This window comes from Physeter macrocephalus, chromosome 19 (assembly GCF_002837175.3).
Source record: "Physeter macrocephalus isolate SW-GA chromosome 19, ASM283717v5, whole genome shotgun sequence".
Taxonomy (NCBI): domain Eukaryota; kingdom Metazoa; phylum Chordata; class Mammalia; order Artiodactyla; family Physeteridae; genus Physeter; species Physeter macrocephalus.
This window is the reverse complement of record NC_041232.1, coordinates 46,307,460-46,325,178: the sequence shown is the minus strand read 5'-3', so window position 1 is coordinate 46,325,178 and position 17,719 is coordinate 46,307,460. Positions and strand designations below refer to the sequence as shown.

Sequence of the window (17,719 nt, the reverse complement as noted above, 5' to 3'; positions counted from 1 at the left end):
ATTTATGGCTGTGTTGGGTCCTCGTTTCTGTGCGAGGGCTCTCTCTAGTTGTGGCAGCGGAGGGCCACTCTTCATCGCGGTGTGCGGGCCTCTCACTATCGCGGCCTCTCTTGTTGCGGAGCACAGGCTCCAGACACGCAGGCTCAGTAATCGTGGCTCACGGGCCCAGTTGCTCTGCGGCATGTGGGATCTTCCCAGACCAGGGCTCGAACCCGTGTCCCCTGCATTGGCAGGCAGATTCTCAACCACTGCGCCACCAGGGAAGCCCTCCACTAAAGCTTTTAACAAATGAAAATAACTTTCATGAATCCTGCATTTCCTACCATGAAGCCGAGCTCATTTAATGGTGATTTCTGGAAAAAGGGGGGAAAAAGTCATTAGAAGATTAAAAGGTAATACAATATTTATATTTGCTCATTGATTTTTGTTGTTCCTACTGATAGTCCCTCTATTCCCATTTAGTTATTAGAACTTGGTTTGTGAAGATAGCATTAGCTAAAAGTGGTAAAACAGACATATAAAAACTGGAGAAAGGATGAGAACAGGAGATAGATAATATTTTTGTTATATTTAACAGTCTTTATTGATTTTTCTCATTTCCTCATTAAAGATCCTGGTGGGTTAAATGTGTTTTTCTCTTTATACACAGCAGCATCTCTGCCTAGAGCAGACCATGAATAAACATCAACACTTTGTGCCATCCACCTACATCCAAAATGAAAAGGTATGGGGATTTCCCTGGTGGTCGAGTGATTAAGACTCCACACTTCCAATGCAGGGGGCATGGGTTCGATCCCTGGTCAGGGAACTAAGATCCCACATGCTGAGGCAAAAAAAAAAAAAAAAAAAAATCAAAATCAAAATCAAAATGAAAAGGTATGGTTAAATTTCCACAAGGCTAAGAGCCATTAAATGAATAAATAAGAAGTGACAGCAATAAGATTGTGATGCCCACAGGAGTCATTAACTTATGCTGATCTTATCTCAATATTCAGAGAAATGAGTGAGAATTTACATTATGGAAAAGAACAGTTTGCTCTGTTTCGCTAAACTAACATCCTCTTAGGGTCATGATCATCCCTGTGAAGAAAACTTGGCATTTAGTCAGTGAATAAAAATATTTACTTGCCGCCAGAAAGTACCTGGAAGCTTCATCCAGAATTATGTATTTTGTGAATTCAGGTTGTGAATTGTGCTAAACTATGTTATAAATATTATATAAAGACCATTAGAATATAACTCTATTTAAAGAAACTTGTCTGTGAGGGAAAACAGAACAGAAACCATCCATTGTAACTTCTAGCCTCTAAATCAGGAAAGTTAGTTCCAGAGGAAACAGCCCAAAGAAATCTTCGGATTCTTCGCAATGGCTGCCTAGGCTTTAACATCTTGAAAATGTGAAACAAATATCATAAAAACAATACCAGAAAGAATGAATAAGAAAGTATCTAACTTTAATATGCTTAATCTAGAGCTCTTAAGTTGGGCAGACATGGGTTTTAATCATTGCTCCACTACTTGCTAGCTCAGCAAATTAATTCACCCTCTCCAAAAGCCCAGACAATGGCATTTATAATGTTTTCCCAGCATACTTTCCATCTTTATTGGTGCTTTTGTGTAATTTTCTTCTGCTGCATGTGATCCCTGTATGGTAGTCAATCATGTTACCTCATCCTGGCCATTGCTGTAGGTGAGGGATGGGTATATCAGCCAAGTAGGACGAAGTAAAGACTTCCCTGGGAGGGTATTTACTGAAAACAACAACAACAACAACAATAATAATAATGAGGAGGAGGAGGAGGAGGGAAAGAGATTCTTTTTATGCTGGTGTGCTAAGCTTGGAGGATGCAGGTCTGGGGTGCAGTAACCATCTTATCTTGACCAAGACTTCTATCGGACCCTGTCTGCAGTATGAGGCCAAGAAAAAACAAAGACAAAAGATGGAGAGAAAGCAAATACTTGGATGACATTCTCTATATCTCTACACCCACTTACAACCGAAGTCCACTCTTGGACTTCTCAGTTTTGTGAGCCTTTTTGCTTAAACTAGTTTTCACTAAATTTATTTCACTTGCAACTGACAGAAACTCAACTGACACTCTAAATCTCAATCTCTTTATTTAAAAAGGTAGATAACACTACAGTGTGTCTCCTAGGTTTGCTCTTAGGATTAAACAATATAATGCATATAACAAGTTAGTGTAGTATCAGGTATACAAGTACCCAATAAGTATTAGCTGTTATTAGCCATTATTAGTCATTATTTTAGTAACTGTTATTTTAATTATTAGTTAATTTAGTAATAGGAATGTTTTACGATAACGGATATACAAAGTCTATTCCATCATTATATCAGATTTCTGCACTCTCAAAAGGAGGCTATGACATTAAGCTCATAAATATTTTACTTATGTGTATAAAGGAGATTATTTACTTTGCAAACATTTCCAATCTGTGTAGTAATCAGTATACTAGATAATTCTCTTTTTGGTTTGCGAGTCATGGAAAGCCTTTACAGATCATCATTGTACCTTATTAAAATCAAACATAAAGGAAGATTACTTTTAGGTTACTGAATTTCTACTACACCTTGCAACTTTAAATTTACAAAAAGTATCTCTTGGGCCCTAAGCGTTTTTTGTTTTTTTAATGTTAATTTCCCAAAGGTCAAGGTTCATATCTTATTGCATTCACATGGTACCTAACATATTAATGGCAGGAACTGAATATTTTTTTCATTGCCATTGATTTCATTAAATTATTATCCCAGAGTAATAAAAGAGGCTAGTGAATTGACAGTAGACACAGATTTTCAAAATCTATCAGTTGTCCAACTGAGTCTCAGGAAATTTGATCCCTTCTCTAGATTGTACAATGACAATTCAGCAATGACACAGAAATAAATCAAGAAGACAGAAGTGTTACAGTTCTACAGATCTTTTGAAAACTTTTAAAAACTTAGCTCTAACAGCTCCTCTGAAAAATCTTCTTTGACTCATTCACTTTATTTAACTATAATAAGCACCATCTTAACATGAGGTAGTGCATCAGGCACTTGGGAAAAATTATAAACAAGAAAGTAAACAACTAATTATAATATACTGTCCCAACTATGAAGTGCTTTGGGAACGTATAAAACCTTCTCAAAGGAAGCTGAAATCTGAAGAAAGTGTGGGAATTTACCAAATGAAAAGAAACAGAAGGGTAGGGAGGGAGGATTTTACAAAGAAAAGGAACAACATGTACAAAGTCAAGACAAAATATGGGACAGTATGATAAATTCAAAGATCTAACAGTACTTTTATATGACTGTCATTTAGAATGCCAATGGTAAGAGAATCAAGCAATGAAACTGGAGATATAAGCAAAAGACAAACCTGAAGGATCTTGAAGCAAGTGGCACAATACTCTTAGAATAATGGGAAGCTATTAAAGGGTTTTTGAAAAAGAGGTACTTTGTATATTCCCCATTAGCAACTCCAGATTCACATTTACCCTTCTCCACCCAGCTTTGTGAGCCAGTAGGCTGACAACTGAATTTCCTCAATGGAGGTCCTCTGTCCTCTGACTAATGGGTGGGTTCAGCCAATAGGAGGCACCAACTGGAGATCAGTGGATGGAGGAAGAACGGAGCGAGTGTCAATGCACATGTTTTCCCCTCTTGCAGGGGTGAGGGCTGGCAGCGGCTATGTTCCACCACCTATGGTCACAGTGTCTGTCAGTCACCCTTCTCCTATAATCAGAGCCCACATCACTGCAATAACCACTCACTGCTCTTCTTGGCCCTTCCAGTCTAAGGATAGTCACATCTTCCTGCTGGTGATATCCCCGATTTGTCTCACTATCCCTTGTTCTTTTCTTTTATTGTGCCCTAACTTTCTTCAATCACCCATTTTAAGATAATGCCATCTGTTTCCCACAGGAACTAAGTCAGACTCAAGGGGATACCATGAACCAGTTCTACCTCTGAAGAAGCAGCTGTGGATGTAATAAGGAGAATGATTCTCAGTGGAGGCAAGTCTGGAGTCAGTGAAACCACTTACAAGGTGCTTGTATCAACTTAACAAGAAGATGGGAACTACCAGACACTAACAGTAACTGGCACCTTCTGATGTCAGACACTGTACTTAAGTACATTATGCATATTACCTTATTTAAATATTCCAACCACTCTGTAATGCCATTATTCCCTTTAATAGACAACTGAACTAAAATTGAGAGATGTTAAATAATTTGCCTAAAGTCAAACACATAGTAAGTAGCAGAATTGAGACTCAAACATACATCTGCCTTTCAGGCCTGTCATTAATCTATATTTCCCAAACCTACATACTGCCTGAGTCAGGGTAAATTACAGTGGAAATGGATATAAGTGTAGCATATATTTGAGAATTTGAAGATTTGAAGAAAAGGAGATAAAACTGGCAGAACTCAGTGATTACTGGATAAAAAGGAAAAAGATACAAAAAGGCATTAATGATGACAAGAAGTTTCCTGCTTTGAAGAACTATGAAGATGGTGGTGGCTTTCACAGAGAGAAGAAAGAAAGGGGGAGCAGACTTGCTGGGAACAGGAGGTGGGAAGAGATGTGGCATTCAGTTTTAACCTTGTTGACTTTATTGTCACTATGAAAATGCGAATGCAGATGTTTCCACTACAGTAGTGAAGAGGCCATGTACACCTTCTCATTAGTCCCTAGCAGCTAAGGTACAGATTTGGGAACCACAGTCTGACAATTAGATGCATCTGCCTGTGAATTTGAATCTTGAGTCTGGGATGCAAAGACACAGTGGATTATGATACATCCATATGATAAACTGGGAGCAATAGCAGTGTCCTATGTCAGCACTAAGTCACAGTGGTGACACGAGTGGTGGTAGTGGTACCACAGCCACATCCCAAGTAGACTGTTCTTACAGCATGACTGTGTGTGTTTTTGCTGCCCAGCCTCTACTGATCCCTGCCTATTTTTCCAGCTGTTTTTTTTTTTTTTCTTCTTTCCGGATCCTTCCTGATGATGATTATATAAACTACTTTATGGCCTCCAAAAAAAACTCATTTTCTACTTAAGTAGCAAGAATTGTTTTTTGTTGCTTGCAATCCATAATTCTGACTGGCAAAGCCAGCACATTCATTGTTGTATCCTGTTCCATATTAGGGGAGTCCTTTCCACATTGTTTTTAATGCTAGCCCATAAGCTAAACTATGAGATGCTGTGGGAACTCTTAGAAGACTTTAAAGAATTCATGGCCTTCTGGGGACACGATACAATAAGTAACTTCTATACCAGATTAAAATTTTAAAGCATAAAAAGGCAACAATTAAGTACACTTTAAAAAGAAGTATACTCTAGGTACCAGGTAGAATAAACACAAACATTTAAGACAAAGCATTAAAACTTCAGAACTTCAAGGATAAAGAGAACATGTAACAACTCTCATATACAAAAAGCATATTACCTCTTAAAAAATAAACAATGAAACTCACCACAGACAAGGTATTACAACCACTGATGCAAGAACATAATGAAGAAACATTTCTGAAGTACTAAGCGTAAAAAAAATTGTCAACTAAGGCTTTTACAACTAGTTAAATTATCACTCAAAGGTGAGAGCAACATAGGATCTCTTGTTTTTTCCTACCAAGTTTCTCCAATTTTTTTTAATGGAAGATGTGCTGAGCTTTGTGAAAAAAATCTCTTTTTGAATTATAATCCATATATTTGGGGGATAATGCTTCTTAAAGGCTGATGTTGACCACTTTTGTATACCCAATCTTGACTGTATTCAGATTAAAATTATGAGAATATGGAGGGTTTGGGGAGAAGGTATGGATGATAGGGAGAGGATTTGGCCATTTGTTCACTCTTTTCTTTTTTAATTCTTATAACTTCATGTGAGTCTATAACTAACTCAAAATACAAAATCTTAATAAGAAAGATTTTTAATGGGTGGGCAAAACAAAAACATTTTGGAAATACAAAGACTGTTTATGAACCTGGAGACCCTTAATTAAAAAAAAAAAGCTGTTAAAGGAGGCAACTTGGAGAGTGAGTGTAATACAAGAAATAAAGTTGAGCACAGAAGTTGATAAAATATGTTGACGAATTTAACTATCTCATATTAAAAATAACTACTTTGTTATGTTTCAAAAGAATTTAAAATAAATCTAAAGTTGCAGAGATAATTACACAATGGGAAGGTTGGTGCAATGTATAATGGACAGGACATGCTAAATTCTGCATATTATTAGGGAAAGCAATCATACATCACTTAACGAAAGGATTTCTGATATTGAAAGGGGCTTCCCATGACCTGCCGGACTTTAACTTACAGGTAATCACAAAAGTGTAAGCAGAGGAATGATTCAGTAAGATCAGGTCTGTTCTAGAAAGATAAATACAGCTTCAGTAAGTAAGATTTGGAAAAGAAATTAGTTGGAAGGTCAGAACTCAGTAAAATATAGAGAATGAAAAGAGGAGGAGCTAAATGTGAGCTATATTTAGAAGGCAGAATTTACCACTCTCCACAGACACCATGTGTTTACATTCATACAGATAAGTCTCCTCCAGACAGGAGTGCTGTCCTTTCCTCTTTGTGGACCCAATGTATGGTACATTTGTGGGAGGTCTCTAATGAATATTTAACTGAACTGGATACATTTCATTTGAAATATCCATAGTACATAGAGATAAACAGTAGAAATTGTTAGTGTAAGTCCAAAATTTAAGGAAAGGATCAAGGCTAGAGTCCTTATCCTGGGACACTTGCCATTGAGGTGGATGAAACTGTCTAAGGAGAGGAGAATAAAAAGGATGGGGGAGACAGAATTCTGAGATACACCAGCATTAAGAGGGAAACTGAAAGGAGACGCTCAAGCAAGCAGGAAAGAGCAAGAGTGATGGAAAGGGAACAAGGAAAATATCAAAGAAGTTTAATTCAAAAAGTTAAATTGATTTCTAAGATTGACTTAAAATTTCTAGGATTGAGATAAGAAATTAGACTAAACAGAGAATTTAGGAATGACAATTTCTGACTGCGATATTTTGAAGATATGATAACACATATTTTAAAGGAAGGAGATTTTCTTATAAACACATTTTCAAATAAGGGAGTGTCTGTTGCTTGTGCATGGTTGGGAGAGGAAGCAGGGAAGGTCATACAGAGTCCTGATGGTCCAGACGGTGACTTAGTTTTACAGCTATGTCAACAAGGTTTCCATACATGCACAAATTACATGTGTAGCCATTTATTTTTGACATGAAAAAACAACCCTAAGAATAACCAACAGCCTCACTACATCATGTCTTCTCTATGACTGAGCTGAAAAACAAGCGCAAAGATCCAATCTCAATTTCTAATTCCCTGAATTTATTAAGACAGGTTTCAAAACATGACAGTTAACAAAATCTTGAAAATGCCATCTGTCTTCTGAGTAAGATGAAGAGGGTCCTTCCTATTCCCTTCTTTAAGTCATAAATAATATATTCCGAAATCAACTATTGGATTAGTAAAGAAGAATGGAACACTTGCCAAAAAATTCAGTTGTGGAATTATTTTTAAAATCATTATCTAAGTTGTTCATGGACTAATTTATGCTAAATATAAGCAAAATAAACCCATGGTAAATAACTGCATCATAAAGTAAATTATACATCTATATACTTAGACAAAAATCTTACAAGTTCTAAGCTTGTCCATTAAGTGTAAGTTGCACTGCCTTGGAGAATTCCTCAGGTTCTAAAAGTTTCACCAAAGCTAAGGTCTTGGATGTCATTTAAGTTATATATTTCAGCTATTAAAGTCAATGTTCTGACAAGCCCTTTGGCTTTAACCCCAGGGCATGAATTTGCCTTAAAACTACAGAAGAATGTGTCAGAGGGCTATATGTCAATCAACCAGGAGAAGTGCCTATTCCCAATTTAGTTTTGTCAGTTGCTGACATTAAAACCAGCAACAGTTAACTGTTACCACCTCAAGTGGGAATATGGAGGCAAGAGGAAAGGTAGGTGTCTAGTTCAGGCAGATAAAGCTGTTAATTGCTATCCTTTTATGTAGATTTGTTTAATAATGAAAACAATGTGGCTAATCATATAATGTTTCTATTTGTTCCCCAAGGGCTCTTCAGGGAAAGTTTCAGTCAGGGCTAGATTTCCACAGCTACCTACTGTGCGGGGACAAAGGCAGAACAATCAAGGCACTCAGTGCTGGCAAATAGCGGAAAGTCCTTCTGTACAGATGCCCCTCCTCCCAGCCCCGGCAGGAAGGAGCCAGGATCTGCAACTGAGGACCTCAAGGGTGGGAGAGAAGAGATTTTAAATTATAAATGAACAACCACCACCACCACCGTGCAAAGTTTTGATGCTTAGAAGAAGAGAGAGAGAGAGAAATGAAAGGCAGGCAATAAGTGTGATGTAGGCTTGGATCCTCCCCAATGCCTCCAGGCAACAAATCCGTTAAATTCACATCCATTAAAATGCTTGCATTATTTTTTAAAAATCAGAAAGACAGCACAGAATTTTAAAAAAGATCTACGATGGCCCTGCTCCTTACAAACCAGGTGAAGATACTGGGCACGTCATTAAACCCCACACTAGGAGAATGAGTTACTGAGATAACCCTAGCTACCTACTGATCTCAAGAGAGTATTTTTGGCAAATGAGTGCTCTGTATACATTTTCTACAACTGTAATGTATAGCACTTACTAATGTCTACTTTCCCTCATTTGGCAAAGGCTATGGGACAGAACAAAGTTGTGTTATTTAAAATAAAATATTTCTAACATCAATTTTGCTTTTAGACTCTATTTCCAAGTAATGGAAGCATTCAGAGACACCCTCAGACCACCGGGGTCCCCTCTCTGTAAGGAAGAGTCATTCTGGGGTATGTGTGTGTGTGCTGTGTGTTTCCACTACCCCCACCCCCACCCCACCAGACTCATGCTACAATTTACAAGGTCCAACTGTCTTAAAATGACTTTCAAAACCCTCCCCAATTGGGTCACAATTTAATTTTCAACCTTATTTCAGTGCCCACGCCCTCAAGCCTTCTGAGATTTCTAGACTGGCCTGTTCATTGTCCCCTGAACGCTTCCTCTCACCTGACACTACACCTTTTGCCCGTGCAGTTCTCTTTTCCTAGAATGCTTTCTCATCACCTCTTTAATCTTATTCAGATTTCAAGGACAAACCAAGCTTCGCTGAATCCAGTAAGCCTTCTACAATCACCTCCTCCCTTCTGTAAATCTGTAAACTAGTGCCTCTTGATCTTTCATGCAATGCCCATGGTTGGTGTCTGCTCAGTTACCCTCCAAGTTCTCTAGTCTCCACCACTGAACTCCACACTCCTTAAGGATATATCTTTGTATCGTCCCTGGCATTTGAACCATATGCTATGTAGGAGCCCTCAAAATATTTAGGGACCATACTTCACATTTCCAATGCAGTTCAGTGAAGTGTTGAAATGATTACACTATTAAAAATTAAATTTAATTACTTTATCAGTTAGTTTTTCTGTAGTGAAATTCCAAGTCTAAAAGCTACCATATGCTCATCTGCTACTAAAGAATTTGTCAAAGAGAGAAAAACTTAAGAAAGAATTCTTAAAATTCTCTTTCATGTCGGCAGGAAATAAAAAATTAACAACCTATACACTGGGCCCAAGTTCACATTCCTCATTATTTCAAACACATTTTTTTTCCAACTTGAAACTCCTCCTTTTTTCTCGAGAGGCATACAGCTTGCTCAACTCTTTTCATCTTTCAAATTGCAAAATGAAAATTTAGGTTCCATATCTGAAAGAAAGATGATGAGATATAGACGTAAAGAGATGATGCTATGTGTGAATCACAGAAAACAGCTGAATCAAACCAACCAAAATGTAAGCTTTTGAAAATAAAACTCCGTTTGCCAAACACATTAGCCAGCCTCCCAAACCAGTAAGCACTGTCACAGTTATGGCTCATGTGCACCTTTGGGGCTTACCCCAAATCACAAGTCAAAATGTTCTCAACTGTTATGAAGGCCTGGTCATAACCTAAAATCTGAACACCATTAGACCAGTGAGAAAATGCCAAAAGCAGGACCAATGCTCTCCCCTCCATCCCTACGTTCACCGCCCCAGAAAAATTATATTTATTTCAAAAATACAAAGATAAAAGGCAAGGCAACCAGTACATTAACAATTATGAATTGTTTTCTAGTTTAACGACTACCATTACCATTCAGCTTTATTTGACAGAAACCCTAACAGTTTATTTAGAATATAATGCATTATGCAAAAGAATCTTCACTGTGCAAAAGATTCACACAGATTTCCTTTAATTAATAAACCCCTACTTAATTTTTAATACATTACGATTTACAAAATTTCAATTTACTTAAAATCTTCAGTAACTCTGCTATGGCATAAAGGGGTATGTGCCTGTTTTCTCCCAACAATGAGTCAAATTTGCCATTAAAAATTTTTCCAAAGGTCACCTTGAACTACCAAAAAAAAAAAAAAAAAACCCCACTGATATTCATTATCTGTGTGAATGTATCTAAACTATGAGCAAATAAATCAGCCATGTTACCAAGCACAAAGCTATTGAAGATTAAGATTTATTTTCAGGTGCCAGTGAGACTAAACAAAGATTGTAAGGGATGAAACAAACAGAAGGAAACTCAGGGAACAAATTAATACATTGAACCATTATCTTAACAGCAGCATTCCCTATAGAACAAACTGATTAAACTATCAAAAAGCACTTCTCAAACCAACAACATTTTTGCATGTCAAAAAAAAAAAGAATTAACCTAGAATAAACATATAAATAACAGTATGTTCTGTGGTAAGCCAGTAACAAAGAAACCCCTCAGTGCAGTGAAACAAAGTCCTGTCAAATCCTCATTTTTTTACAAAGAAGCATGAAGATGCTTTCACAATGGTTTAAACTGTATTTATAGTAACAGAGCAAAGACTTGAGATAAAAGTCAAAAGGATTAAAGTCAAAGCCCCAGCTCGACATGAGTTATGGTTTTGATTTTTATTCTTATTGTGGGCTACATATATTAAGACAGAAGATACTTCCATGTGATTGTGGGATCCTCTGAGACTCTACAACCTCAGAAGAGCAGATAAAACAGATGAAAATGCATCTGGTTTGGGAGCAGACTCCATATTAAATGGCCCTGCGCTAAGTAACAACCACAACTGCAGAAGGCCGAGGGGGATGGGGGGAGGCTGAAGGCTGAAATTTCTGCAACTGATGCAGGGCAGAAAGAAAATAAAAGATGTCATATTACTATTTTAAAATGGCAGCCTGTTAATAATCACTGCATTCTTGAAAATACAGGGGAATTATGCCACCATCCCTCCTTTCCTAAGATAAACAAGCCCACCACATCCAAACAGGACATACTTCTATGAGAAAATTGGTAGAGCTTGATAGCTGCATCTCCATCGAAAATAAAATCCCTGGAGCTGACACCCAGAGTTTACAGATTTGGATGCTGGATACTTTTCTCACAAAGAAAACCAAAATTCTGTTGTCAAATGGAAGTTCTTAGTTACTCTAGAAAGAATTGTTCTTCCATATACATTTTCTTAAAAGTGAATACCAAGCTACATTTAAGCATAAGCTTTTGGTCTCAGTTCAAAAAATCTATTTTGCATTTCCTCTGCTTTGATATCCTCTCCTTCAAGATAATCACATGCAAACACACACATCAGTAGGATATATATATATATACACACACACACACACATATATGTATATAGATAATAGATATATAATACATAGTGTACACTGGATGATTTGGAAGGTTATTCTTAACATTAATTTGGATACTCTCTCTTTAGTTCATATATTGCAAGAACCACATACTGAGTTGCATATTTTCCATCCATCTTTAGTCTTTAGTTTTAAAATCAGACATCTGGTTTAACATTTGATGGAGAAAAGGCTAAAAATCCTTAACAACAACGACAGCAAAATCAGCAGTGGCAGTGTAAAAATACATAATAGTATTTCTAACACAGAAATGCTAAAAAAAAGGCATCCCTTTTACATTGAGTATAAATTAATACTATCATTTATAAGAGTAAAATGTTTTTCATGCAAGTTTGGAAGAGAGTTTAAGTCTATATGCATTCATGTAATCATAAAGAAAATGTGAAAAACTGTCACTATTACCCAAATGGAACCATTTCTCCTTTTTCACAAAATAAGTTAAGAATGCTCATAAGTCACTACTACAAACGGCAAATTTCTGAAAAAGATATTTCCAGTAACAATTACTTGCTATTTTATTCAGTATTTTATTTCAACTGTCACATTTTGAATACATACACATTTGTACAACTACCGGGGGAAAAATAACTTGAACCAAATTGAAAAATTACCATAACTACTAGTTCAATATGTCTGGTTAAAATAGAGACATCTGGTCTATCATTAATTCTTTTGTGTTGATGACTCCTAGTGTGTCTTTTCCCACCAATGAACTTTGCAAGAGGAAAACGCAACTTTTAACAAAAAATTGTAACTCGGAAACCTATTTCAAGATTTATCAATACAATATAATTAGATCAAATAAAGCACAGGACTTTCAAGAATAGCAACATATACTGATTGAATACAAATGGTTAGCTTTAAATTCCATCAGAATACTGTTACTTATTAAAGAACTCTCTGCAGGCAGATACAGCTAATTCATCAATCATTATTTTAAAATATTTATAAATCAACTCATTGTTCACTTGTTTAAAACACATACACTGAAGCTCTATAATAATACTCGATTGACGCTCCAAGGAAACTGAAGAAGGCGTTTTCAGAAGCCTTGCACACCCTCACACAATTCTGAATTAATGGCTCAGCAAACAATAAGTAATGTACTCTGCTTTAGCAAAAATTCAGTGATAACATCAATCTGGCATCTACTTAACGCTTCCTGCTTACTTTTCACGTATTCCTCACAAATAAGTTTCCTCTCCCAGATGTAGTTCATTAGAGAATGACTATCACCTGCCCATTCATCCACAGACAGTGAGTGATTTAGCGATTAACACGATCACAGATTAAGGGGAGAAATCATAACATACACTATTACAAATTAAAAGATGAAGTAAAGGGGCCTGGCCACTTCAGCTACCAATAACTAGACCTCAATTAAAAAGGACTTTTGCCACTTCTTCGCAGGGCAATAGGGTCAATTATCTAAAGCCCTTTGCCAGAATCCAGAGACATACCAGCAAGGCCCTTCAACCGAACTCAGATAATTACTTTTGACAAATGTTCTCCTTGAACATGATGTAGTTACTCAAAAGCTTTTTTAAAGAAAAAATAGCAAAAACAAACAAACAAAAAACTCCGACCACAGTTACAGTAAAACAACCCTTACAAAGTCAACCCAGTAACATATCCTGGGGTCTTCGCCCCCCCGCGCCCCGCTGCATGCAGTCTGCTTTCTTTTGATCAATTTATAACTGATAGTAAGTTGGTGAATAAATATTTAATTTATGCAGCCGAAACCCTGAAAGGCTGAGCTTCAAATGTAATGCCTTGCATTCCCGTGAGACACACTGTACAGAAATATCCTTTAAAAAAAAAAACAACCGTTTACAGCTGTCCGTTAAAAGAAGATGAAGGAAAAAAAAGAAAAACCCACACATACACATGCATCAAACCAAAGTCGCCGACGCCCCTCTGCCAACCAGCATTTCTATAGAGACATTCTTTCGCTGATTAAAACGTAAGCTCCGAAAGGTTAAAGAAAAGGAAAAGCAGCCAAGTAACACCGCCCAGGAAGCCAGCAGTGAAACACACCTAGCTGTACACTCTTAATAACCTCCCGCTACAAATGACACTGACCCAACTTCACCAAACACACACACCCGGACACACACACTCACAAATTGCACACACGTGCATGGAATGTACACACAAACATCGGGCAGAGCACAATACCTACAAACACCAACGAACTTGATCCACACAAAACATGCACGTATCAGTGTGCATACATAATGCACACGACACGGCACACAGACACGCAACGACCTAGGCTACATGCACACGCCCCACAAGTCCGGGTCGGACACACACCGTGCATGCACGTGTAAAATGTATGAACTCACAAACGCCGAACCTACACACAGACCGTGCACAGAGAGTTATTGATGAAATTCCGGGGGGTGGAGGGGCCGGGAGGGAGTGGTAATTGCCACACAAAGGTCTCCGGAGCGGCAGAGAGGGAAGTCGAGCGGGGCCGAGCGCTCGTAAATTCACCCGTGGAGGAGGTACAGCCGAGCCCCGAGAGCGAAGTACCGGGAGAAGTGTCCCGGGCAGTCCCGGGCGCGGCGGGCGCCGGGCTCCCCGAGATAATCGCTGCCCCCCTCCGCGCGCGCACGCACGCACACACACACACACACACACACACACACTCACACAGGGGCCCCCGGGCGAGCCCACTCCCGCAGAATAACAAAGAGCAAGAGCCCGGCGAGCGGGCGGCGGCTCGGGCTGGAAGTGGCCGTCTCCGCCGCTGCAGGCCGGCGCGGGGCGTGCGGCGGGGCCGGCGGGACGCGCGGGCGGCGGGCGGGGAGCGGTACGTACCAGGCGGGCAGCCTCGGCCCAGGTGCGGTCCTTCTTCTTCCTCTTGTCTTTCATGTTTGCATCTCATTGATGGTTCTGATGATGACGTGGGGGATTCCACGGGGTGCTCGGGGTTCGGGCGCGGAGACAATGACCCAGTGACCCGGTGACCCGCACTCGCTCCGCGGGGGGAGGCGCGCGGGCGGCGGCGGCGGGTGGGAGGGATGGAGCGGGGGGGTGGCGGGGGCGGCGCCGGCCTGGCTCGCTCGCTGGGGGCTCGCGCTGCGCCGCCGCCGCGGCCGCCGCGGTGACAGCTCCGGGGATGCTACGCTCGGCCCCTCTCACAACAATACACTCTGACGTCACGGGGAATGGCGACGCGGCCGCACACTCGCCGCGCTCACACTCGCCGCGCTCACACTCGACCTCTCGCGCGCGCACACCCGTGCACACTCGCCGCGCGCCCCCCACTCCAGCCACGCCCTGAAACCCTCACGAGACCCCTCTCCCTCCAACCCAGCCCCCTAGACCCTCAGGGCGCTGCCAGCTCCGCGCAGGCCGTGCCTTTCCGGCCCCCCTAGGGCCGACTACCGCGGACACGGTGGCCTTTGGAACTTGTGTACGAGTCCGCTCCGCAACTCGATGCCTCTGTCCTGTGCGCTCACACACACACACACACACACACACACACTCGCTCTGCACTACTCCCCTCTGCTGGACTCCTTTAACCCTTTTCGGCTGGGTTGAGTAGATTCCTAAAGCCTTGTTGAAACGGTGGAAAAAAAAAAAAAGCCTCTTCTGATACACAACTAATGTTAAAGGTGCAACTTGACACAATGTTGAGCCACCTACATCATCTTAAACAATGCAAGACCGAAGCTCCGTAGCCGTGGATCAATGCCATGCAGTGTCTTAGCACTGGTTATTTTGTAATAGCGTCATCATTTTCTAAAACATGATGAATATGTAAACAACTGCACAACTAACGCTTATGTATTTTAAAAATTATTTGTAATTGTCAGGTTTGGTGTGCACGAAGAGTTGGACTGTTAACCTTGTTAGCGAACTACAAAAAAAAAAAAGTGTTAAGCCTTGAAAGTTTACTGTAACCTTTCCAACTTCTTAGATCGCTGGTGAAGTGTTTAGGTCAATAAAGTTATTGTTAGGCAAAGAAAAAAATGGCTCTATGACCCACACAATAATTATGTGTGTATTTATCTTGAGTATCTAAAAAACAAAAAGAGCACTCATTCTGGATGATTTATGTAAGGTTACTTCCTGGCTGTAATAATAAAGTATGTAAATAGTACTTTGTGTTTTTTCATATACGTTATATCATTTGATCCTCGAAACAACGCAGTTAAACATACAGTTTTCCCTCTACTGCACAAAAGAGGAAATGAAGCTTAAAAACATTACACTGCATTCAAGATCTCTTGCTAAATCAGTCAAACCCAAGTCTTTTGACCCTAATCCCATAGTCTGTATTATTCTAAACTGCAATGCTTAAAAATAAATACTCCTAACTCGAACATTTACATCTAATGAAAAGACATGTCTACGAACGAAACAATTATAGTAAAGTGATTCCTTTGAGAACAGTGTCAAATGACTGAAGTAATAAAAATGTTTGAAATTAAGCAGAGGCAGTACGTAATCATAAAGAGCTGATTATGCTAATTCTTAAAAATATGTAACTTATTAATTCATTAGAATAAGAAAAATCTATGCATCTTTTTTAAAAATATCAAAATATTATTTCCATTTTTTTCTTTCTTTTTTAAAATGGATTTAGAGAACACACTGAAGTTATCCCTAGGTCAAAAATGTACCCATGCAATTTGCATAACTATTCCAGTGTATTATATTTTTACTTTACATTTCAAATACATTAAATTTGAATTATGTTCACATCTGTATTCTCATTCCAATGTTTTCTCTTCTATTAAGGAATACCTATTTTAAGCAATCAGCCCATAACATACATATGTATGTATATATATATATATATGAACATATAATTTGTTATTTTTGTGAAATAGTGCTTAAGAACTTTTGGAAAACATACATGTTCAGTGGCTTTGCAGTAAATTATTATTCTTTAATAACCAATTCTGATTATTAAAGAAGAGAAAATATATCATCCCACTTAAAGCAGGTATAAATTGATTATATTTTTAAAAACTAGTTGTTGTTTATATATCCATTCTTGGACAGTGAGCCAAGTATTATGAACTGACTCTTTGGATTCTACCTCTACTTTTGGATATTTGAGTATAAACAGTCCATAGTAAGTAAGTCTGGTTAAAGATTTGATCAATATTCTATGCCTAAATAACATATATTTTATATAGCACCAGAATAGAAATGGGCCACCATTCCAGAGATGCTGTTGCTGTTGTTACATTCTTTTCTTCTACGTATATCTAGCTACATTCAACCATACTTTTCCTTAGGAGTAACTCAGTCTCTAGATAAATGTGGTGAGAAAAAGAAACATATGGCTCAATTATAGATCTTTTATAGTTTTTGCTAAATTCCATGTATATCTTTTTTAACAGAGGTAGAGAGTGATGAATGTCACAAGAAATGTACAAGTAAAATTTTGTGAAAATTAATAAGAGAAATAACTCTCTACTGGAGAGATTAAAGAAGGCTTTAAGAAAGAAATGTCCTTTGAAATGGGATTTGAAGGATGGGTAGGATTTGAACATTCAAATTTGTAGGAATGAAGAGAGGCTTTTCCAAATATAAGTGCAGTAATAGGACAGTTTAGAACTAGGAAAATATTCAAACAGATAGATGACATCCACCAAGCACTGCTAGCATTCATTTAAATTTCATATAAGATCACATGTATTTCAAGAACCCTTCCTTTAAACGAGGAGAGAAAGGTAACTCAAAGAGCACAGGCTCCAGTTAGAACTGCCCTATAAATTCTTTCTTTTCTAAGACCCCTATCCCAATTATATAGCAATAGGGGTAGCTCAAAAATTCATTTGGCATGTAATGGCACCTTCTCTGCATTCCCCTGCTTTTTTATTTCCATTCCTGCTTTTAGGTTCAGAATTCAACAATTCAACCTCCTGGTGTGCATGTCTCTCCTCATCAATTCCAGCAGATCTTTTGTCTCCTGGAATG

General features: G+C 38.6%; 1 protein-coding gene across 1 annotated transcript in view; it reads right to left on the bottom strand.

Moving 5' to 3' along the window:
- The window catches only part of ASXL3 (ASXL transcriptional regulator 3), a 167,517-nt gene extending 152,864 nt beyond the window's left edge, over positions 1-14,653 (bottom strand). Inside the window, exons 1-2 of the mRNA XM_055080336.1 lie at positions 14,432-14,653; positions 324-353 (exon numbers count right to left, since the gene is read on the bottom strand). Of these exons, the coding sequence (XP_054936311.1) occupies positions 324-353; positions 14,432-14,653 (252 nt within the window). The remainder of the gene's footprint in view (positions 1-323; positions 354-14,431) is intronic.
- Positions 14,654-17,719: the final 3,066 nt, after the last annotated feature.